Consider the following 24,398-nt stretch of genomic DNA (forward strand, 5'->3'; position numbering starts at 1 on the left):
TTTCGTAATCAGTTTGTCGTTTTCAAACATTTCTGTTCAGTTTTCGGTCAGTTACTCAATAAGATTTCAATCAATTATGAGTCAGTTTTAAAATATTTTTCCGACTGCCGGCCTACAATTCATCCTCATTTGCCCTTATGCAATCGTTGGCTGATCAAATGACTGTTATACCTCGCATCTTTGGAAGAAATTGACCAGTTAATACAATAGCCTTTTAAAGTACCAATGATATCGTAATAAAAATATTTTTATCCCTTGAAACCAACTTAGGTCTATTTATAACCAGAGCTCCTAAAAATAGTAAAACTTTTTCCTTGGGTTGCCTCAAATTTTAAGCCAGCATCAAATTGTTGTCAATGCTCTCACATTGAACCGTGAAAATAAAATAGTAAAAAAATTCTAGTAAATTCTAATTAATAGTAAAAAAATTCTAGTAAATTTGACTTTGCTGTTTGTCCATGGAAATTCAAACATTAACCAGCTGTTGATTTCCAAACCTAACCATATCTTCAAAGAAAACCTAAACCTTTTTAAGGTGTTTGGTTATATATGTTTCTTGATTCTTTTTTTTTCTTTTTTTTTTCGAGGTGCTTTTTTTAAAAATAGGCCACACGTTGCTACCCTAAACTGTAAAGCTGAACATGTAGGTCTTTTTGATTAAAACAAGATCCGGATTCTTCCTTATTTATTGAGATGTATGACCTAGTATAGTATATGTACTATACTATATAATAATATATACTATATAGTATGATAATATTCTATATATAGTATAATATAGATATATGACCTAATATAAGTTGCCACTTAACCAGCTCAAACAATCTGGTTTCGTTTCCACTGTCCTTGGTATTTTCTATTCCTGTGAGGAATCATTATTTTCAATTTGTCTTCTTTTCTTCTTTTTCAAAACGTGGATCCTAAGACACCCCTTCCCCTCAAAGGTAAAATTTAGGTGCATTAATATTTATTTGTGTTTTTTTAAAGCAATAATTTGTAAATTTTTAGTTTCATACATTGAAGCGCAAAATAGTGCAGAATCGCTTTCCAGTCTCTGTTAAGGAGTCAAATTGGTTAAATAGTCTTGTTTGAACTTTGATATGTTTTTTAAGGAAACTCATAAAAAAAAAGAATGACATAAGTTGCCTTAATCATTTAATTTTAGAAAATATTTTTGATGATCGCCATCTATTTTTAAACGTGTTTCACAAACCCTTTTGACTAAATCTAAATGAAAATGTCTTACTCGCTAACTGTCACCTAGAAGAGGGGAGGAGGAGGGAGGGAGAGGGAGGAAAAAAGAAAAGTGATTTACGATAGGACAAGAGAGAGAGAGAGAGAGCTGAAAAAGAGTACATAATTACAAAACTTTAATGAGCATGTGCGTCATTGTTTCCTGGGCTCTCACCGGTTGTCAAATAGCCAAACATGTATCCGCTACTGGTGAGAAATCTTAACTGGTGTCGGATGACATTAAAGACTGTGCACAAGGAATACACAGGAAGTTTTTCAGGACTGTGTCTCACTCTCCTCCTCCTCCCCTTTTTGGAAACGTTGTATACAGTATCTTACTGTTTTTATTGTATAATTCGCTTGTTTAGGAGAAGTGAGAGGCGGGTAATCGAAGAACTTGACCCTCCCACCACCGTATAGCTGCCTGTAAATAATATTTGACCAGATGGTGACATTGACATTTTGTGTAACATGTAATAATGGCGATCTTTTTTTATTATTATTTAAGGTAGCCATACTTTACGTACCATTTATTGGAATTAAGCGATCACGTTATTATTCATCCTATTTTGTTTTATTTTCGTAAGAATTGTATTTCCAGGTTAATGTAATCCAGTGAAGTTGCATAGTCCATACTATTTCTGTCGCTCATAATTTGTATTTTTAGAGAATAAGTTGGTTCCTTGGTGGACCATGGATAACCCCTCAAGGGATAACCCCCTAGGAATGATTGACTATATACTATAATGTGTTTTTGACCGTCCCAGCAATGTATACGTCCTTATAAATAATATTTGGTAAATGAAAACATTTTTTATAACTTAATGATGGCAATGTAATTGTTTTTTTCCATTGAATATAGCCGTGCAGAAATACTTTAATCATGTTTTATTTAATTGACATAATTTTTTTCTAAATTGTATTGCTGTGTTAATTTAACCCAATGGCGCCACATAGTACATAGTATTGTTGTTGTGTGTACATAATTTTAATTTCTTCAAACAAGCCGGTTCGTTTGAGGACCAGGGGTAATTCAACCGTTCCTGGATGTCTGATGAATATAATATATATGTCATTATGTCACGAGATGCTGAATGTTCTTTATCTAGATGTCTCTAGATAATATGATATCTGAATCTTATTGGTTATATTTTATAGGTGGGATGAATTCGTACCTGAAGAAGACATGTCAAAAATGGAGTTGAGCGGGAAGCTTGTCCTTTTGTTTGCTATTCTCCGAGCTTGTGAACTGATCGGTGACAAAATACTCGTTTTCAGTCAATCACTGATTACGTTGGACGTAATAGAGGAATTTTTGAAGATAGAAGACGAGAAGAATTGTTTGGGTTCAGATGATGCCTCTTATTTTGGATCCTGGAAGCTAGGACTTGATTATTTTAGGTAAAGTAACTAGTTTTAGGGTGTTTTCATAGGGGCTAGTATCTTCCAGTAGAGACTTGGTGTAGCAGGCATATACTCTTGTGTCTCCTCCGATTTATCGGTCCTGTCGGCAGAACTTAGAGTTTTGGATTTGTGTCAAAAGGTCAAGTATATGGTTTGTCTCAGTCATGTATATGTCATTATTAGATAGTATGACAGTATTTCATATTTCTAATGACTCACCTGTTTTTAATCTTTAACTTCATTGTTTGATGAGGACACAAATTTGATCATTTGAGCTAATGAGCTGTCGTCTTTAAATAAATCATTCATTTTTCTTCTTGTTTTTTTTATAAGATAAATGGCATTTACTCATCCTCGTCGATTCGAGAGAGAGAGAGAGAGAGAGAGAGAGAGAGAGAGAGAGAGAGAGAGAGAGAGAGAGAGAGAGAGAGAGAGAGAGAGAGAGAGAGAGAGAGAGAGAGAGAGAGAGAGGGTGGAGAAAGAAAGAGATCTTGACGCCCTATGTGCCAGCAATGACTTTGAAGGATTTTCATCCTTTATACTGTTATCCTTAGATGTAAACGTTTCAAGATGTAATTCCCTTGAAAAGGCCTAATGCCTCAATAAATTGTCTTTAGGCCCAGGAGATGTGCTTCAGATGACCTGGATGAAAATTCAGACAAACCTCTGACCTCCCTTTATTTTGGAGAACACTTGCACCGCATGAAATGGGATGGAGCTTGTATTAAGAGTGCCAAGGGGACCCTCTTTATATGCTCGATATTTTTTGCTTTTCTCAAGTCAATGTTGCTCTTGACTTTGATCTGAAAAAAGAAACAACTTTAAGTTTATATTTTTCTCCCAGGTTATCCTAAATGTAAAGGGTAACCAGCAACTAAATAGTGCTGCTACGAAGACCGTTAATGAGAATTTCTCAACAAACAGTCAAACTTTGCCGTAAAGAGTCAGGGATGAGGAATGGGCGTCTCCCCTCATATACGGAATTATTTTAGCTTATTTTATGTTTTAATGTTGATCCTCACTTTCAGTTAAAATTATTTAAGAAAATCTCAATGAATATACAAATTTATTTTTCTTAATCTAAGAGGAGAGGAAACTGACCCCGGGCAAAGCTTCTGAGGGGGCGCCAAGATGAGTTTTTTCTGTCAATGCTGTGATCTGTGTGTATTGTGGTAGGTGTGATGGTTTGGGGGAGGGTCGAAAAAAAAACCGCTGGTACAGCTAGGGAAAGAGAAATCATGGGATTTCCTGGTATGATTTGAAAAACGATCAGAACTTCAGTAAAAAAGAAAACCAACAAGTTTTTTCAGCTGAAATAAAAAAAAATGAAGAAATGAAGCAAGGAAAGATGACTGTTCGCATTAACAAAACAGCGAAAAAAAGTGTTAACGTTGTAGGGAAAAAAGTTATAACGTACTCGCTTATAATTCAAACAAGACTATTGAAAAGTAAAACCAACAAGTTTTTACAGCTGAAAAAAAACAAAAGAAAAGCTATTCCAACTGAAATTGAGGACCAACATTAAAACTTAAAACAAGCTGAAATTATTCTTCATATGAAGGGGGGGGGTGCCTCTTCCTCAACCTTCGCTCTTTGCGCTAAAGTTTGACTTTTTATTTTGAAAATCCTTGTTTAATTACATAAAAATTATTTGGCAATGAAGAAGGAAAGACGAATGCTCGCATTAACAGAACAACGAAAAAACGTGTTAACGTTGTAGAGAAAAAAGTTATAACGTACTCACTTATAATTCAAATAAGACTGTTGAAAAAGAAAACCAACAAGTTTTTTCAGCTGAAAAAAAATAAAAAATAAAACACAAAAAAGCTTTAACAATTGAAATTGAGGAGCGACATTAAAACTTAAAACAAGCTGAAATTATTCTTCATATGAGGGGGGGGGGGCGAGTGCCTCTTCCTCAACCTTTACTCTTTGCGCTAAAGTTTGACTTTTTTATTTTGAAAATCCTTGTGTAACAACATAAAAATTATTGGGCAATGAAGAAGGAAAGACGAATGTTCGAATTAACAAACAACAATAATTGTGTTAACGTTGTAGAGAAAATGTTTCTACGTACTCGCTTATAATTCAAACGAGACTCAAACGAGATTCTAAAATTCTCTTCTATGTTTTTCAAAAAGTATTGGTGCTGTCGTATACCTGTGCCACTGTATTTATTAATCAATCTTTTATTTCGTGTCCATTGTGCTAGATGGTTGTATTTATGTACTTTAGTTGTATATTATATCTATTGAATTGAATTGAATTTAGTTATAACCCGTTATAATACACATGAAAAACGGAGTATATTGTAAATAAAAGAAAAGAGGAAAAAGAAAATGACCTAAAAAACTAAACATTACTTCATGTAATGTGTAATGTCGTATGTTTATTACATAAACATACAAAAGCAAAAACATTACATTCATTGTATCAAAATAGCGCTCCATGGGTGCCGACCAATTCTACTATTATAAGCTTCTATGCTTTTTCTGATAGAAGCATTCGGGTCTATGATGCCGTATCTTTTATTGACCCAGGAGTTGCTTGACCATGGTGGAAGGGCAAGCAGGTATTTGGCATACCGCAAATAGATTCGCCGAAGGTCTTTCGTCTCAGTTATCGTTAACGTACGCCAAAAAGGTGCAAGGTATAGGAAATTCGGTAGTGCAGAAGCATTGTAAAGTTTAGCTAGCAGTTTGTGGTTGAGTCGAAGTTTGTATGCTACCAAGCTTCCGTATGCAGCTGCGGTTTGACCCTAGAGATGATGGATCAAGAGCCTTCTAGTTGCTTTAAGAGTGTCACCGATAGGAAGCCCTAAATATTTCATTTGTGATTTTGGGGAAAATCCCCCGCTGCCGCTGCAGACAATTCTCCACTTTGGAAAGCTCCTCTACAAAAAATGTTCTCCCCCTTGTCGGAAAAGTTCCCTGGAAAGTACTCCCCAGATGTAGAATAACGATTCATATTTTTAAATTTAAAAATGTTTGAAAAATTACGTTAGGATTAGCTACTTATCTGTTGGGCGTTTTTGGATAATTTATAACCAGAAAATGTCGACAATGAAAACTGTCGACAATGAATGAAATTTGACTGTCAAGTTCTTTTTTTCAATGGTCTCTAATTTTTGTCAGCATGAAAAGCATTTGAAAGATCAAGGGACCTCGGGGGGAGGGGATTTGTTTTTTATAAATAAATAATCTTGGTAAAATTCTAGTGAATTGACTTCTTGCTTTCTCGGAAAGGGTTTAGGCTAGGAAAATGAAACTTTCAGGGATGGGTCTACAGGCTAAAGTATGTCCCGGGAAGGTATTTTAAAGTACCCCCTCCACTCCTTCTCCCTCTAGAGGGCCCTGAATATTTGCGTACATGACAAGTCTATACCTATTGAAATTTTGACAAAACAATATTTTACCTTAATTTTCTGTTACCAGTTGCTTTTTCTCTGCCTTTAGCTCTGAAAATGCAATTCCTGTTATTTGAGTAGAATTTTGAGCCACAAAAATGTTTTTTTTTTTTTTCTTTCAAAATTTAGGAAATGTACTTGCATATCTTTTAAAACCTTATATAATGGAATTGAGCAAAGTTATGAAGCTGAAAACAATTTTGTTGTACTTCAATTAAGCAGAAGATCTATTTTGCAAGGTTCCACTTTTATAACACACATATTTTTGAAGGTAATCAAAGGTCAGGGCCCTCTAGAGGGAGAAGGAGTGGAGGTAGTTGCTTCAAAATAGCTTCCCGGGACATATTTTAGTCTGTAGATTCATCCCTGAAAGTTTCATTTTCCTAACCTAAACCCTTTCTGAGATAGCAAGAAGTCAATTAACTAGAATTTTACCATAATCTTTAGAAATATATTTTAATACAAATAAATCAACACTATTAACAAAATATTTTTTTGTAAATAATATTACTGTTTTATTATTAGACTTGATGGTTCAATGGCTGCCGACCAAAGAAAAGTTTTTTGCAACCGTTTCAATAGGGAAGACAGCCTACGTGCCCGACTCTTTCTAATATCAACTATTTTTCTAAAATTACTCTAATATTACTAATAATATCTTTTTAACATTACTATTTTATTAATAGACTTGATGGTTCAATGGCTGCCGACCAAAGAAAAGTTTTTTGCAACCGTTTCAATAGGGAAGACAACCTACGTGCCCGACTCTTTCTAATATCAACTAAAGCAGGAGGCCTGGGGATTAACTTGTGTGGTGCTAATAGAGTCATAATATTTGATGCAAGTTGGAATCCCAGCTATGACATCCAAAGTATCTTTAGAGTTTATCGTTTTGGCCAAGTGAAGCCTGTCTATGTTTATCGATTTTTGGCTCAGGGAACTATGGAAGAGAAGATTTACCAACGACAGGTTCGTCTTAAACTTGCTTCTTTTTCTTAACGTTACGTTAATTTTACGTTACGTTGATATTTATGTTGTGTCAAAGTTGCATTAAGCTATATTTTACATTAACTTTTAAGCTTCTTAGTTTTTCTTAACCTCAACTTAGCTTTACGTCAACTTTTTTTACGTTACATTAACGTTTATATTACGTTAACACTATATTATGTTTTACATTAACCATTAAGCTTCTTTGTTTGTTTTTTTTTACTAAGTTTATTAACGGTAAGCTCCTTTAAAATTAATCTGAAGTTAACATTATGAACACACCGTTAACCTTGTAAACACAACACAATTAAACCTTGTTCCTCCTATGGAATTCAACATCATACTATTACTTATCAAAGTTACATTACTTTTGCATTAAGCTATGTTCAACATCAACTTTTAAGCTTCTTAGTTTTTTTAACCTCAAGTTAGCTTTACGTCAACTTTTTTTTTTACGTTACATCGTCGTTTATATTACGTTAAAACTATATTACGTTTTACATTAACCATTAAGCTTCTTTAATTTTTTTTTAAACTAAGTTAACTTAACGTTAAGCTACTTTAAAGTTAACCTTAAGTTAACATTATAAACACACCGTAAACCTTGTAAACACAAGTAAACACAACACAAATAAACCTTGTTCCTCCTATGGAATTCGACATCATACTATTACTTATTGCAATTACCATTATTTACTATCACATTGAATATTATTAATATTGATACATGTAATATTATAATGTAATAATGTATTATTATGTTACCAATGCTTATTACTGTTATTTTTAACTTACTATGATTTGTTCACGTTTATGTTAGCTTTGAACTACAAAATTTTGCGATAAGCTCACCTCTGTAACTTGCATAAAAAAAATTGTATATTGTATCCCTAGATCCAAGATTTGCAGATCTATCGATGCACCGAGCCAGAATTAGTGCACATTTCGTGCATTATGTATTTATATATATATATATATATATATATATATATATATATATATATATATATATATATATATATATATATATATATATATATATATATATATATTGTTAAACCGTAATTAAATTAGTAAATGTTCGTTAAGATTATTAATTTAGTTATTATTGTTTGTTTAAACTAATTATTCATTTCTTTTGTTCTTCAACCAATGATTTACCTTTTTATGAGTAATATCTCATATTTAACAATTATTTCTTTTCGTTATATTACTTAATTATTGTTAATTAATAAGGTTGATGACTTATGATTAATTAAAAAGACTTATTCATTTTTCTTTTACGTTTTAGCATCTTATTTGTTATATATATATATATATATATATATATATATATATATATATATATATATATATATATATATATATATATTGTTAAACGGTAATTAAATTAGTAAATGTTCATTAAGATTATTAATTTAGTTATTATTGTTTGTTTAAAATAATTATTCATTTCCATTGTTCTTCAACCAATGATTTACCTTTTTAGGAGTAATATCTCATATTTAACAATTATTCATTTTCGCTATATTACTTGTTAAACTAATTATTGTTAATTAGTAAGGTTGATAACTTATGATTAATTAAAAAGACTTATTTCATTTTTCTTTTACGTTTTAGCATCTTAGTTGTTATATATATATATATATATATATATATATATATATATATATATATATATATATATATATATATATATATATATATATATATATATATATATATATATATATATATATATATATATATATATATATATATATATATATATATATATATATATATATATATATATATATAAATATATATCATGAAAAGAGAAATCACCAATGCAACAGCACAAACACACAAAAAAAAAAAAAAAAAAAAAAAAAAAAAACAGAAGGAGAAAAGAAAAGGAAGACTGTTTTCCTAAATTAGTGATTAATATAGACCAGCACTTGAATGAGGCCTTAACCCTACTCATCCATACAATCACATAGGTCAAACAGCATAGCCACACACAATCAACCATAAAGAATAATCCATGGACAGGCAGTCATGTCGTCAATAAGTATAAGTCGTCATTTACCAAACAATAGAAACAATAAAGACAAATAATTCAGAGGCAACACCCAACATAAGGGCTCATATTTAATTGGAAAGATGGGAGTACGAACGATCTAAGCTTGCTTGAAAATATAAAATCCTTTCTTCAACATGTATTACAATCTAAAGAAAAGTGCAAAACCAATCTCAAAAATACAGTTCAGTATTTTAAAAGTATTTGTATTGTAAAAATACAGTTCAGTATATGAATGAAGTTGAGTCACAACTGTCGAATGATAACACGATTGTCGTCTTACGTTGGAAAATTGAAACCTTCATACCACATCGCGTTCCATTTACGAGAATTTAAGAGAGAAAACGGTTATAATTTAAACATAGTAGTGGAAAACGAACTAAAAACAACTACTAAAGATCAATCAATAAATTTCTGAATGTTTTGACTCCACATCCGGGAGCCTCTATCAATAAAAAAAAAGTTTAAACTTATAAAGAAAAGACAAAAACAACACGAGAACAAAAGAGAAAAAAAAAACGAATAAACTAAACCCATATCTTAATAAACTTCCTCAATACTGCTCAACTGTAACAAAGAAAATAACATCCAATATCTCTAGATATTTTTCCTCTACAAGATAATTCTCCTCGATGCAGAGTCGAAATATTTGAAATTTGTATTAACTGTCTCTGCTTTATTTAATTTAATTTATTAGTTTTTAATTTATTAAAAATTTTATGTAATCATTACTTAGTTTTTATTTAATTATTTAATCTGTTATTTTAATTATATTTGATTCAATTATTTATTTATTTAATTTATTATTTAACTAATTGTCCTTTATTTAAATTAAACTCGTTTTTCTCTCTTAAATTCTCGTAAATGGAAATCAGATTGCTCTAAGAAACTATCTAAATAATTACGTACCCAAAACTTCATCAGTAGACAAAATTATATTTGAAAACGAGTCATAAGCAAAAAAGCACATAGCATTAACAAAATAATTAAAAAGGAAAGAAAAAACGAGTAAATCAAAATACTGATAGAAAGGTAGCACTAATGTTGATACATATTACAAAGACAGTAATAAAATAGATACTTTTATGATATAGTCAACACTAAAGTATGAGCCACAGTAGTAAAAAAAAAAAAAAAATCAAAACGCTAGCAAAGATAGAAAAAAGAGAGACTAAGAGAGAACGCAAAAAGTAAAAAAGAAGAAAAAAATTTACTGGGTAAATTGTAAATTATAGATATGGTGTTCCTGAGAACTACTTGTTACTATTATGTTATTATAATAATTACTATTACTTAATTATTATATTATTTTATAATGTTAATATTACTTGTATTATTATATTGTGTTATTATTTTTATCGATTCGTCAAATTCGTCAAATCAAAACAGAGTAATACAGAATATACATGAAAAAAAGATTATATACAACAAAGTCTTTATCTGTGACAGGTATATTTTAAACTTCTTTATTTTTAACTTTTAAGTAAACTTCACTATTTAAAAATTCATATTTGAAGTAAAACGTTTTTGATAAAATGAAGCCTGTCTTAAAATAAATTAGATTTGAGATGGTTTTTGTGTAGTTAAAATGTATTGTGTAAATATTTCGTAAATGCATTATATAAGAACAAGGTACCCCCATGCCTTGAGAAGGTATGGGGGGCATCAGTTCTACTCATGTTAATTTTGCTCATTTTGAGTTTGTCTTGGTTATTTATTGTAATTTCTGTTTTGAGTTTCATTTATTTATTGATGGTGATTTTTGTTAGTTTTACGCTTGAAAGGCTATTTAACTTTATTTCTGTGCTTTTTTGACTTAGTGGAGCTCTTTACTTTTCTTTCCAAGACTTGCTTTGTGACAAAAGTTTTTTACATTAATTTTTGAACAAGAAGCAAAGCTGAGCTGCCCTAGCCTTAACAGCGAAGCTCTGAGGGATTGTCGGAACTGCTTAGAATGTAAAAGCGTCTCTTACAGACCTGAAATCGAAAACTATGTACTTCTTCGTTTTTAGGAAATGATTCAGGAAAGGTTAATTGAGACACTATAAATTCTTAATTTTTTTTATGAAGTTTTTTATTTTGATTGAATTTTCTTAGTCATTGTATTCATATAAAACTGGGGCGCTGAAGTGGACTGAAACAAGTATAGCTGCGATCTGACTAAAAGGTAAGGGGAAAGGGAGCTAAAATTTAATAAATCTTGCCATTTGGACATCTACCAGAAGGGTTTGTCTGATCTCAACTAAACTTGATGGCAAGCCGTACCTAGTTTCTTATTTGCGCATTTGGAATATTCAGGCAGACTTTGACCTCCTCAAGGGATGTTTTCAAATTTAAGCCAATGAAAAATAGAAAAAACGGGCTTATTATTTTAAACAAGACAGTGGACAAATAGAAAATGGTGTAATATTTTATTCAAGACAGTAGACAAATAGGAAAGCGCATGTACTATTTTTTTCATTTGCTTAAATTTGAAAATGGAAAGGTGTTGTGGTCCACAAAATTATTTATTTGCAAATGAGGTTTCCTTAACTCTCATCATCGTGTCATCTAGAAGAAGAGATTATCAGATCTAAGGCAAACTTGGTGGAAAATTATCCATATTGAATTAGCTCTGTTTCTGACTGACTATCTATAGGATGGCTATCCCATTCTGAAACACCGAGATTGCGATAAAGTTGTGATTGAGCCCCCCTTCCCAGGTTGCGATCCGGTGCTTTATAGCAAAGTTACAATATTGAAATATTGTTGGATTCTTTATTGTGACTATGATGCGTCATTTACCTCACTTTGATTATCCTTAAGCAAATAGAACAAATTTGTTTCTTGAAATTTTTCAATTTTGCTATCTATTAATTTTAATCATTTGGCCTTTCCCTAGTCGCCCCCTCCCTCTTAGACGTAACCTCTGCCTCAACAAAAATCTCAATTTTTACCTACATAAAATTTTCCTCAGAAAGATACAGGAGAACTCCCCTCCCCTATACAATTGAAACGTTAAGCAAGTGAATACCTCGTTTCCCCTCTTTATTCACCATCAGTGGCGTCGTTTGGGTGGGATAAGGATGGACAGTTGCCAGTATGTAACCATACGGATTTTTTATTGTTAAAAGTTTTTTTTTTGCTTTTGTTCCATTGTTTTATTTCAACTAAAACCATTTTATCTCTCTCATTTTTTTTTGTAAACATATATTTACACAGGGACCCAGTAACTCCCCTTCCCTACCTCCCAGGGAAGGGGGATGATTGTGGTTTTCTTGTCTATTTTTAACTCGTTGATTTCCACTTCTGGTAAAATCTTGTGATGTTTTGTTAAAGGGTGGGACCTTCTTACTATTCATATGGATCTCCCTTAAGTTTAGTCTAGGGAACTTAGAACTTGTTGAAATCTTATGGCACTTGTTATGGCACTTATTATGGCACTTGGTATCTACCAAGTTACAGTTATATCGGAAAAATTAGAAAAAATCGAGGTATTTTTAACTTACGAACGGGTGATCGGATCTCAATGAAATTTGATGTTTGGAAGGATATTGTATCTAGAGCTCTTATTTTAAATCCCGGATGGATCTGGTGACATTGGGGGGAGTTGGGGGGGGGGGGCTAAAATCTTGGAAAACGCTTAGAATATAGGGGTCAGGATGAAACTTGGTGGGAAAAATAAGCACAAGTCCTAGATACGTGATTGATATACCCGGAACGGATCGGCTCTCATTGGGGAAGTTGGGGGGAGGGTTTAATTCTGAAAAATTAGAAAAAATGAGGTATTTTTAACTTACGAAGGAGTGATCGGATCTTAATGAAATTTCATATTTAGAAGGACCTCGTAACTCAGATCTATTGTTTTAAATCCCGACTGGATCCAGTGTCATTGGAGGGGGGGGGGGCCAGAAATCTTGGAAAACGCTTAAAGCAGAGAGATCAGAATGAAACTTGGTGGGAAGAATAAGCACATGTCCAAGATACGTGACTGACATAACCGGACCGGATCCGCTCTCTTTGGTGGAGTTCGGGGGGGGGATTAATACGGAAAAATTAGAGAAAATGGGGTATTTGTAACTTACGAATGGGTTATCAATAGGAAAACGTGAAAATTGAGGCACGTTTATCTTACGAATAGGTGATCAGATCTTACAGATCTTAATGAAACTTGATATATAGAAGGATCTTATGTTTCAGGGGCTCTATTTTAATTTCGAATCTGATCCGCGGACATAGGGGGCTGGAGGGGATAAACAGAAATATCGGAAACCGGACATCTTGGAAAACGCTTAGAGTGGAGAGATCGGGATGAAACTTGATGGGAAGAATAAGCACAAGCTATTGATACGTGATTGACATAATTGGAACGGATCTTTTCTCTTTGGGAGAGCGGGTGGGGGTTGTTAATTTGGAAAAATTAGAAAAATTGAGGTATTTTTAACTTAAGAACGGGTGACCGGGTCTTAATGAAATTTGATATTTAGAAGGAAATCATGTCTCAGAGCTCTTATTTCAGATCCCGACCAGATCTGGTGACATTGGGGGGAGTTGGAGTGGAGAACCGGAAATCTTGGAAAACGCTTAGAGTGGAGAGATCATGATGAAACTTGGTGGGTAGAATAAGCAAATGTCGTAGATACGTGATTGACGTAACTAGACTGGATCTGCTCTCTTTGGGAGAGTTAGGGGGTGGGGTTCAGTCCTTTGGCGAGTTTTGTGCTTCTAGACGTGCAAGGACGATGAAAATTGGTAGGCATGTCAGGGAGCTGCAAAAATTGACTTGATAAAATCGTTTTCCTCGATTCGACCATCTGGGGGGCTGAAGGGAGAGGAAAAATGAGAAAAAATGAGGGATTTTTAACCTGTGAGTGGGTGATCGTCTTACTGAATATTAATATTTAGAAGGTCTTAGAGCTCTCATTTTAAATCCCGGCCGGCATTAAGCCTCTGATGTTCCTTTTAAATCAATCTGTTGATTGTTAGAATTTTGCTAGAGTTCATGCCATATGGGCTCTCGGCTCTTGGCTCTTCCGACCTCGTCACAAGTGCCATATGAGCTCTTAGCTCTTGTTTCATATTAGATATTGGCATGTGCGAATTCCCGAAAAGTTCTGTTTTGATATTGCTGGACTTTATAAGACCTGGTTGAACTAGAGCTCATGCCATATGAGCTTGGCTCTTCCGGCCTCGTCACAAGTGCCATATGAGCTCTTAGCTCTTGTTCTTGAGGGAGACGGGGGCACCAGGGGACTTTTTATGGGGTGAAATCAAAATGAAAACAATCGCTTTGGCCAAATTATTTTATTTCTCTTGGCCATTAGTTCCGTCTTAAGGGGGTTTCTCTTATCACCCTCTTTGTGCAGGCATATGTCAATAGCTATCTATTGGCCAAAAAATCGTTTTGGACAAATTATTTTATTTCCCTTGGCCTTTAGTTCCGTCTTAAGGGGTTTTCTCTTATCACCCTCTTTGTGCAGGCATATGTCAATAGCTATCTATTGGCAAAAGCAACCGTTTTGTTCAAATTCTTTTATTTTTCTTGGTCTTTAGTTCTGTCTTGAGGGGGTCTCTCTTATATCCCCTCTTTGAACAGCCATATGTCAATAGCCATCTGGTGGCAACGAATTTCATGGATTTACGCTCTTCTAGGTAGTGTAGACACGAGGTAGTACCTCGTGTCTCAGAGCTCATATTTTAAATCCCAACCGGCATTAAGCCTCTGATTTTCCTTTTAAATCAATCCATTGATTCTTAGAATTTTGCTAGAGCTCATGTCATATGAGCTCTTAGCTCTTGTTCTTGAGGGAGACAGGGGTACCAGGGGACTTTTTTTGGGTGAAACCAAAATGAAGACAATCGTTTTGGCCAAAGTCCTTTATTTCCCTTGGCCATTAGTTCCGTCTTAAGGGGGTCTCTCTTATCACCCTCTTTGTGCAGGCATATGTCAATAGCCATCTGGTGGCAACGAATTTTATGGATTTACACTCTTCTAGGTAGTGAAGCAATCTTTAGCATGTCGTGTGGTAGATGAGCAACAGATTGAAAGACACTTCTCTGCGGCAGATTTACAGGAGCTGTATAGCTTTGAGCCAGATAGAAACGAGAATCGACCAACCCCAAAGCTACCCAAAGATTTGCTGCTTGCTGATTTGTTACAGTCGCACAAGGATACAATTGTAACCTATCATGAGCATGATTCCCTTTTGGAGAGCAAAGAGGATGAAAATCTTTCTGAGGAGGAAAGAAAAGCAGCGTGGGAGGAATACGAAAATGAAAAGAAAGGTAAAGCTAATTAGTCTGACTAGTCGCTTTTTTTATGACATTTGACAATCTCCATGGTAAATTTTCAAAAGAAACAGTGTGCCACTCTGTCTTAAATGTATGGATTTAAAACAGAATATCTAAGACTTTTTTTTGCAGATATGGCCCGCTATGGTTGTGGGCTAACCTGAAGCCTATAAATGGAAAGTTTTTGACTTATCAATCGCTGTTTGTTATTCATTTTCTTCTGTTAGAAATCAGAAAAAAAAATCGAAAATTGACACAAAATATTATTGATATCTATAAATCTCCGAGCTTTTCCAAAGTGAGAAAAATAATGATAGCAAATAATACTACCACTACTACTACTAACAACTCACTGAGACGCCAAGCCGCTTGAGGTCGACATAGCTATGGGCGCTCGTCCTCCAACCCAATTCATTCAAGGCCCTAGATGGTTGCCCGACAAGGACAATCTTGGATAATCTATCGTCTGTCATCTGGAGTACGTGTCCTAGCGATCTCAACCTTTCTCTTATTATAATCCTATAAAGTGGGGTTATACACATTTCTCGTACAGCCTATAGTCTGAGATACGGTCAGTCAGCTTGGTACCTAAAACAATCTGTTGGCAATTTATCTGGAAAGCATCTAGCAAATCCTACTCCGTTTTTTTGAGTGTCCACGCTTCAAAACCAAGTCTGGCCAATGTCATCACTGTAGCTTCTAATATATTGATCTTAGTACAGAGATTTATCTTCCTATACTTCCAAATGTTTTTCAACTGTGGACAAACATCCAGGGCCTTAGCTATTCTGCATTTAAAATCCTTACGGCACCTACCGTCTTTACTAATAATACTACCTTGGAAAGCGAAGGTATCGATCTTCTCGTTACCAAGTATCACCTTTTCACTTTCACTTATTTATAGTCTTAGCGTCTTGGTCTTCTTAACATTGATCTTCAAATCTATTCTTGCACCCTGAACTCGCACAACCTCTAAAAATTCATTCATTTTGCTCCACACTTCCATCTAGGATGCTTAAATCATCAGTATACTCTAAATCTAGGAAAGTTTTACTTCCCCAATTGATTCTGTGTTTTACCTTTGATTCTCTGATTACCTTTGCTGCGCTCCTTAGCACGAAGTACATCAAAATGATCTATGTAAATGAAGATAGGACGTAACCCTATTTAACTTCTAACTTAATATAAAACCACCTTCTAACCTTATTTTCTACCTTGACCGCAGCAATGTTATTCTCGTACATAGCACTAATCACTTTAATAGATGTATCTGGTATATCAACAAAGGATAGGACCTTCGCTGAAGCTCTTCTAACAGCTAAATGAAACACCCGCTCATAGTCTATGAAACTGAGAACTAAAGGGGTTTTGATGACAGGCGCTTCTCAATTATTAATCTAAGTGTGAAGTTGGTCAACACATCCTCTACCCTTCCATAAACTGCACTCCTTCTTTTAAAACTTTATCTACAGCATCTTCAAGAAAAAAAAGTGTCGTTATTCTAAGTAATTTGCTTCCTTCAAAAACCAAGCTAATGCCTCTACAATCATCACACACGGTCTTATCACCTTTCTTGTAGAGAGGTGTAGTTAGATTTTTCCTAAAATTGTTTGGTAATTCCTCTTTTTCAAAAAATTATATTCGTAATCTTCAGTAACTTGTCTCTTTGTCTTCATAACCACCGTATTTAAGAAAGTCATTATCGCACTATTCGCACCTAGAGCCATATCATCTTTTAATTCTTTTGGTACTGTTGCTAATTCTTCTTCACAAAATAAATCTTCCTTGACATCTAAAGTGTCAATAACTTTTTCTTTTTTTTCTATTTCTTTCCCTGTAACTCTATCACGGTTTAGCATATTCTCAAAATATTTGGCCCATCCCTCTAACTCGTTCCTAGCTTCGTTTCCAACTTTCTCTCCCAAGAAACAGTGACTTCATCTATTTTTCTAAAGATTGTTCATTCATCTTTTACACTGTCAAATTTGAAACTTTCCAGTTTACTATTCAACTGTTCCTGGAAAGTTTCTCTCAGATTCTCATCCTGAGTCTACCAGCGTCATAACTGCCCAGAAGGTAGTCAGCTTTATATTAATCATAGACACTATTAAGTTGCGATATTTACTTTTAACATCAATAACAGCACTCCTATATACCCTAGTATCTGGTGTTGACCCTGCCAGTCTTAGGTTTACAATAACATAATCGATAAGGTTAACTGTCTTACCATCGTGTGAATACGATGTTAGCTTATGGGTCATTTTATGACCAAACGCTGTATTGGTTATAAATAGATTGTTATCTATAAAATTACAGCAGTCTGTAGCCAATTACTGTTTTCTTTTCCCACACCCTTGGCTAGGATGCCATCTATTGTTGTTTCTACCGATCTGGGCGTTAAAACTCCTAATAAAAACACCATATTTCTACCTGGGAGTCTAGTGTTTATTTTTTCCTCTAGTTGTAAGTAAAATGTATCTAAGTCACTTCTATCTCCGTCAATTTATTTCACAGGTGCATATACTACTATAACTGATACCCTGCCCTTTTCAGTCATAAAATGAGGCATTAGCATCCTATTATAGCGGTAATAAGTATATTATTATTAATACCTTCCCAGCCTAAGCAAGGCTTAGCAGTTTCCTTATTCATCATGAGCCTACTCCCTGTCTATGTACCCCATCCTTCCTGTCTGAGTAAATAAATTCTGTATCACCTAATATCATGTTTCATACCCCTGGGATGTGAGTTTCTGAAACTTTGAAGTCCACTTCAAAGCGTCTAAATTGGTCAGTCAAGATGTTTTATACGGTATTCTTTTTTTACCTCGTAACATTCCAAGTTGGAATTTTTGTGTTATTTAAATCATTGAAATTAATATGGCATCAGGAAAAGCCTCATTAATATGGTCTTGGGGTCCAAAAACCAGTGCAGGACGGTGACTAACAGATCTTCCCAAATCTACATGAAGTGCTTAAGCTGTCTTAGAACCGGAAAACAAGAAGTCCCTCGGACCTCCAGTTAAATGGAGTTCTTGTGCACTTCTGGACCCGTCTTGGTCACAACATGATTTTCCACACTTGGCGATGCTCTTCTATCAACAATAGTCGAAATCTTGCACTGACGACCTCAAGCCTATTACCTCTGACTCATTATATATTCATACCTACAAATATTATGCTACTACGGGAAGGCAACCCATAATAGATAACTTACCTAGGAAGAGATTATTCAGCCCAAAAAAAGCCTACCAAAACAGTTGGCCAAACCCAGAAGAATTATCCATTAATTAGAAGGCAGTTCAAAGGCGGTGCGATTTCTAGGCTGTAATTTCTTCGAGGACCCTGCTGCGCTGTTAGCAGTCACAGTTTTGGTTCGAAAAACTCGTGATAGGTCCACCCTGATGCCACTATGAGGCCCAGCAAGCAGGATTTTCCTATCGAGGATAGGGACAGAAATAGCAACTTATGATGGAGAGGAGACCACAGCACCGTCCCACAGCACCGGAACTGCTCCTACCCTTATCAGAGTCTTATCAGTCTATCCTTATCAGAGGATTCTTTATAATAAATAATAAAGGGTGCTTTTACTTATTATGGGAATTTTATTCGGTGAGGAATTATAAACTAAGTTTTTCGAGAGGGGGAAAGGGCTCTATAAATCTCATCTTATTTTTAGTTTTAGTGTTACGTTTAGTTTTAATTTTCTCTTAATTTAATTTCTAAAATTTAATGAGAGGGGCGTTGCCCCCTCTTAAATACCTTGCTCTTCACACTAACGCGTTTTATAATTTTAAAAGAGCTTCTTATTCTGTTTAAACGGCCCTTGTGTTTCAGGAGTCGTTCTTAAAGAATTGGGACGAAAAGTCAAACTTTAGCGTAAAGAGTGAGGTCTCCCTAAAGGGGCAACTCTACTTAAACACATCAATAACAGCACTCCTACTTAACCTTGTATCCTGTGTGCCTGCCAGTCTTCGGTATGCAAAAACATGATCAATAAACCTAGCTGTCTTAGAATCATGTGAATACCATGTTAGGTTATGGGCCATTATATGAGTACTGTATTGGCTATAATTAGATTATTATACCCACAAAATTGCAGCTTTTTGTAACTATTACTGTTTTCTTTCAAACTGTTTTTTAGGGGGTGGGAGGTGATTTTTTCTTGGTTGTTTCATGGATGAATCTTTACTGTATTTTTGTCGCAAAGACTCTGTAGAGCTTAACGGCTAACCATTTAAGTTTAGGCTTTAATTGTAAGCTTAAGCCATTTTGAGTATATATATATATATATATATATATATATATATATATATATATATATATATATATATATATATATATATATATATATATTGTTAAACTGTAATTAAATTAGTAAATGTTCGTTAAGATTATTAATTTAGTTAATATTGTTTGTTTAAACTAATTATTCATTTCTTTTGTTCTTCAACTAATGATTTACCTTTTTAGGAGTAATATCTCATATTTAACAATTATTCAATTTCGTTATATTTCTTGTTAAACTAATTATTGTTTATTAATTAGGTTGATGACTTATGATTAATTAAAAATGCTTATTCATTTTTCTTTTACGTTTTAGCATCTTATTTGTTTTAATCAATAATTTACTTTTAGGACTGGTATCCCATATTCAACAAATGCCTGTTGCCTTCGATCCATTTGCAGCGTATTCTAGCTATCAAATGCCCATCAACACCCCAGTTATGCCCTCTTTGGATACTTTGCGGGACTATCTGAGGGCCCAAAAACCTGATATGAGTGACGAAGAGCTGGACGCTCGTTCCAAGTTTGCTCTCCAAGAATATTACAATCTTTATCGGGTACTTTGCTTTTTTTATTTAGTATTTATTACTAATTATTATATAATTATTATATAAAATTTTTATATAATTATATAATTTATTACATATAAAATATTATATATATATATATATATATATATATATATATATATATATATATATATATATATATATATATATATATATATATATTATATATTATATATATTATATATAAAATATATAATATACAAATTATATATAATTTATATATAATTACATATAATATATATTATTTATATTTAAATTATAATATAATTTTAGCATATAACTAGCATGCATTGTCTATTTATTTATTGCTACTCATAGAGAATGCTACTCACACTGCTTGTTGTATAAAATAAGAATGCTTACTGCGTCAACAATCATATAATCTATATATATAAAAATAAGTTGTCTGTCTGTGGATCAGGTGACATCATGTTTCTGTGTCGACTGACGTCATGAAGTTAGTTGTCGTCATTTTTGCTATGACGGTGACGTCATTAAAGATATTTAAGACATATATGTTCACGTAGAAATCTATTAATGTTTAAGTTTAAAATGACTGATGAACTTACAATGGCAAAAGCCGATGAAGATGCTCAAAGAGTCTATGCAAAAAAACTTGCTGCTGATAGAGAAAGTCAGAAAAGAAAGCGTGCCGAGGAATCAAAAGAACAGCAAGGAAACAGGCTTGAGGCTAAAGAACGCAAAACCGCGCAGTTAGATGAAGATCCACCTGGACAGCGAGAGTCAAAACATATCGAAACTGAAAATGATAGCGATGATGATTGGGTTTGGGATTTTGACTTGGATAAGGTCATCAATGCCTACCAGATTTTAGTTAAAAAAACAAAGGTTCGGCGATATGTATTTCATAGTGAAGCTGAAAAATAAAGAAGAAAAAGAAAACTGAAAAAAGAAAAAATGTAAAAAACTAAAAAATACTAAAAAGAAAAAACACTCAAAGAGAAATTACAGACCGGGACACAAATGACGACCGGGACAGAGGGAAGCTATGACGGTGACGTCATTAAAGATATTTAAGACATATATGTTCACGTAGAAATCTATTAATGTTTAAGTTTAAAATGACTGATGAACTTACAATGGCAAAAGCCGATGAAGATGCTCAAAGAGTCTATGCCAAAAAACTTGCTGCTGATAGAGAAAGTCAGAAAAGAAAGCGTGCCGAGGAATCAAAAGAACAGCAAGGAAACAGGCTTGAGACTAAAGAACGCAAAACCGCGCAGTTAGATGAAGATCCACCTGGACAGCGAGAGTCAAAACATATCAAAACTGAAAATGATAGCGATGATGATTGGGTTTGGGATTTTGACTTGGATAAGGTCATCAATGCCTACCAGATTTTAGTTAAAAAAACAAAGGTTCGGCGATATGTATTTCATAGTGAAGCTGAAAAATAAAGAAGAAAAAGAAAACTGAAAAAAAAAGTGTAAAAAACTAAAAAATACTAAAAAGAAAAAACACTCAAAAAGAAATTACAGACCGGGACACAAATGACGACCGGGACAGAGGGAACATAAATAACGACCGGGACAGAGGGAACATAAATAACGACCGGGACACTCAAAGAGAAATTACAGACTGGGATACCGGGACACAAATGACGACCGGGACACAGGGAATATAAATGACGACCAGGACACAGGTATAAACACTCAAAGAGAAATTACAGACCGGGACACAAATGACGACCGGGACAGAGGGAATATAAATAACGACCGGGACACTCAAGGAGAAATTACAGACTGGGATACCGGGACACAAATGACGACCGGGACACAGGGAATATAAATGACGACCAGGACACAGGTATTTAAGAATATCGTTCAAAGACAAATTTTTAATTGTAAGAAGACCGTTGAAAGAGAAATTTCTAATTGTAAAATGACTGAAGAACCTACAATGGCAACACCCGAGGAAGCTGCTCAAAACGAATGTATTCAAGGCGAAGTAGCTGAGTTGGTAAAGCGTTATGTTTCAGGTTCTAGGTCCGAGAGGCTCTAGGTTTGAACCTTGGCTTTAGCATTAATACAAAAGAAGAAAAAAACTAAAAAAGGTAAAAACTACAAAAAAACTAAAAAGAATATATATATATATATATATATATATATATATATATATATATATATATATATATATATATATATATATATATATATATATATATATATATATATATATATATATATATATATATATCTTCTATATATATAAAAATAAGTTGTCTGTCTGTGTAACGATGACTCTGGTCAAACATTTTCAGATCAATTGCTGGCAATTGGAAACGGGAAGCTCCCAGTAGTGGGAAAGCCAAGAATGTTGTATCTTCGCAATTTTTACGTAGTTTGAAACACATATATAAATCTATCTATATTCACAGGTGGGACACAGGGACACAACTACAATGGCGCGTAACGACTTACGCGCGCGGGGGGGCTTGGGGGGGCGCGAAGCGCCCCACCAACTAGGTGTTGGGGTGGCGCGAAGCGCCACCCCAACAGCTAGTAAGATATAAGATACAAGGCACTAAAAAGAGAAAATTGAATAAAAAACAAATACAGAAACACTGAAACACAGGGTGCAACCAGGGTAGTCACCATAGTAGGGTACACCATACCCCTCATCCTGAAATAATTGTCCGACTCATAAATTGGTCCTAAAAGTACAGGTAGAAAATCCATCCCCCCTTCACACGAAACAAATTATGTTAGTAATGCCCCCAACCCCAAACAAAAATCTTTTTCGGTACCCCCCCCCCCCCAAAAAAAAAAAAAAAAAAAAAACTTTTGGTCCCCTTCTTAAACTAATACTGGGTATATATATATATATATATATATATATATATATATATATATATATATATATATATTTGACATTCTACTAGGTATTCAACTGATTTTATAAAATGGCATGCAGACCAGCCTACGCTTAATTGCTTTCATATTGGAATATCCTTCTACATCTTTTATGACTGGCTGTTATTCTCGTTAGTAACCCTGTAAACCCAATGAGTAAATACTTTATATACCCAGTGACCTATTTTTCTTTTTGGTTTAAAATTTTAAGTCATACATTAATGTTACTGGGTAATGGCAAAGACAAAAAATCTTGTTTAATAACATCAGTCTTCTTAAAAAGTTCTATGAGCAGTAATTAAACCTGTTAGTCTCCTACAAAATTAGAAGGTAAGAGTTGTTTTGGTTTATGAGTCATGTGTTACTCACCCTGACTATCGGCCAAATATTACTCGGCCTTAAATTTTTTTTTATTATTTTTTTTTTCTTTTTTTAGTATGTTTAGTATGTACGCTTTTATTATGGTAACTATTCATATTTACTATGTAGTTTTAGCCTGTAATAACATATAATATGAACCTGTGAGTATAGAACATAACGAGTCCCAGAGCTAGATAAAGGGCGATTGGAACGAGTGGGCCCAATTGGGCCCCGAGGTGCCACTAAAACGAAGATTGTTTTTTGAAATTGTGAATTAGTCTTAGCAATTCCAGTAAGCGTTGCTTCTGGAGAGAGATCATTTTCCAGGTTCAAATCGATAAAACAATCTCATATCAATAATGAATCTGGATAGATTAAATAGGTTAACAATTATATCGATTGAAAGTGAAGATGCAAGGAAATTAGAATTTCAAGCAGTTTTAGGAGAAATTACAGAACAAAACTTATAAATTTGTAGATTCATGTATTCGTATTCGGTGATGTAAATTTCAAAAAGTATTTTCAGCAGTTTCATAATATATAGAGGACAAAAATTATAATACAAAATGAACAAACTGGACCATCAAATGAAATAAGATGAAGAGAACGGCCTGAGAAACGTAAATGCACGGTTAAAAAGTGAACAACCTAGACTATCAAAAATTACAAGACCAGTCCGAGTAGCTAAAGCAAAGGGCATTGAAAAAATGTCGTAGCGATGATAAACGAAAATAAAGAACAAAGAAAAATGTAGTTAGAACACTTGTGAAAACGACAATTACAAAGGATAAAAATTGAATAATTTCTGCGACCATTTTTTTAATTTATACAGAGTATTTTAAAAGCTAATCGCTTCCCAGTTAAAACAGTAAACACACTTACAGGCTTTTTTAAACAGACTTACTTTTCTTTAACAGTTAAGACTTTCTTATTTCCCAAATTAAGTAA

General features: G+C 33.7%; 1 protein-coding gene across 7 annotated transcripts in view; it reads left to right on the plus strand.

Annotated features, from left to right (window-relative positions):
• Positions 1 to 24,398, plus strand: part of LOC136038891 (transcriptional regulator ATRX homolog) — a 103,423-nt gene that overhangs the window by 70,220 nt on the left and 8,805 nt on the right. For 6 of the 7 annotated variants that reach the window (XM_065722366.1, XM_065722363.1, XM_065722362.1 and 3 more), the window contains 4 exons: positions 2,392 to 2,634; positions 6,730 to 7,012; positions 15,068 to 15,356; positions 20,000 to 20,205. In XM_065722366.1, coding sequence (XP_065578438.1) covers positions 2,392 to 2,634; positions 6,730 to 7,012; positions 15,068 to 15,356; positions 20,000 to 20,205 — 1,021 coding nt within the window. The other variant, XM_065722367.1, reaches the window with a different exon arrangement.

The sequence above is a fragment of the Artemia franciscana genome, chromosome 18 (genome assembly GCF_032884065.1).
Source record: "Artemia franciscana chromosome 18, ASM3288406v1, whole genome shotgun sequence".
Classification (NCBI taxonomy): Eukaryota; Metazoa; Arthropoda; class Branchiopoda; order Anostraca; family Artemiidae; genus Artemia; species Artemia franciscana.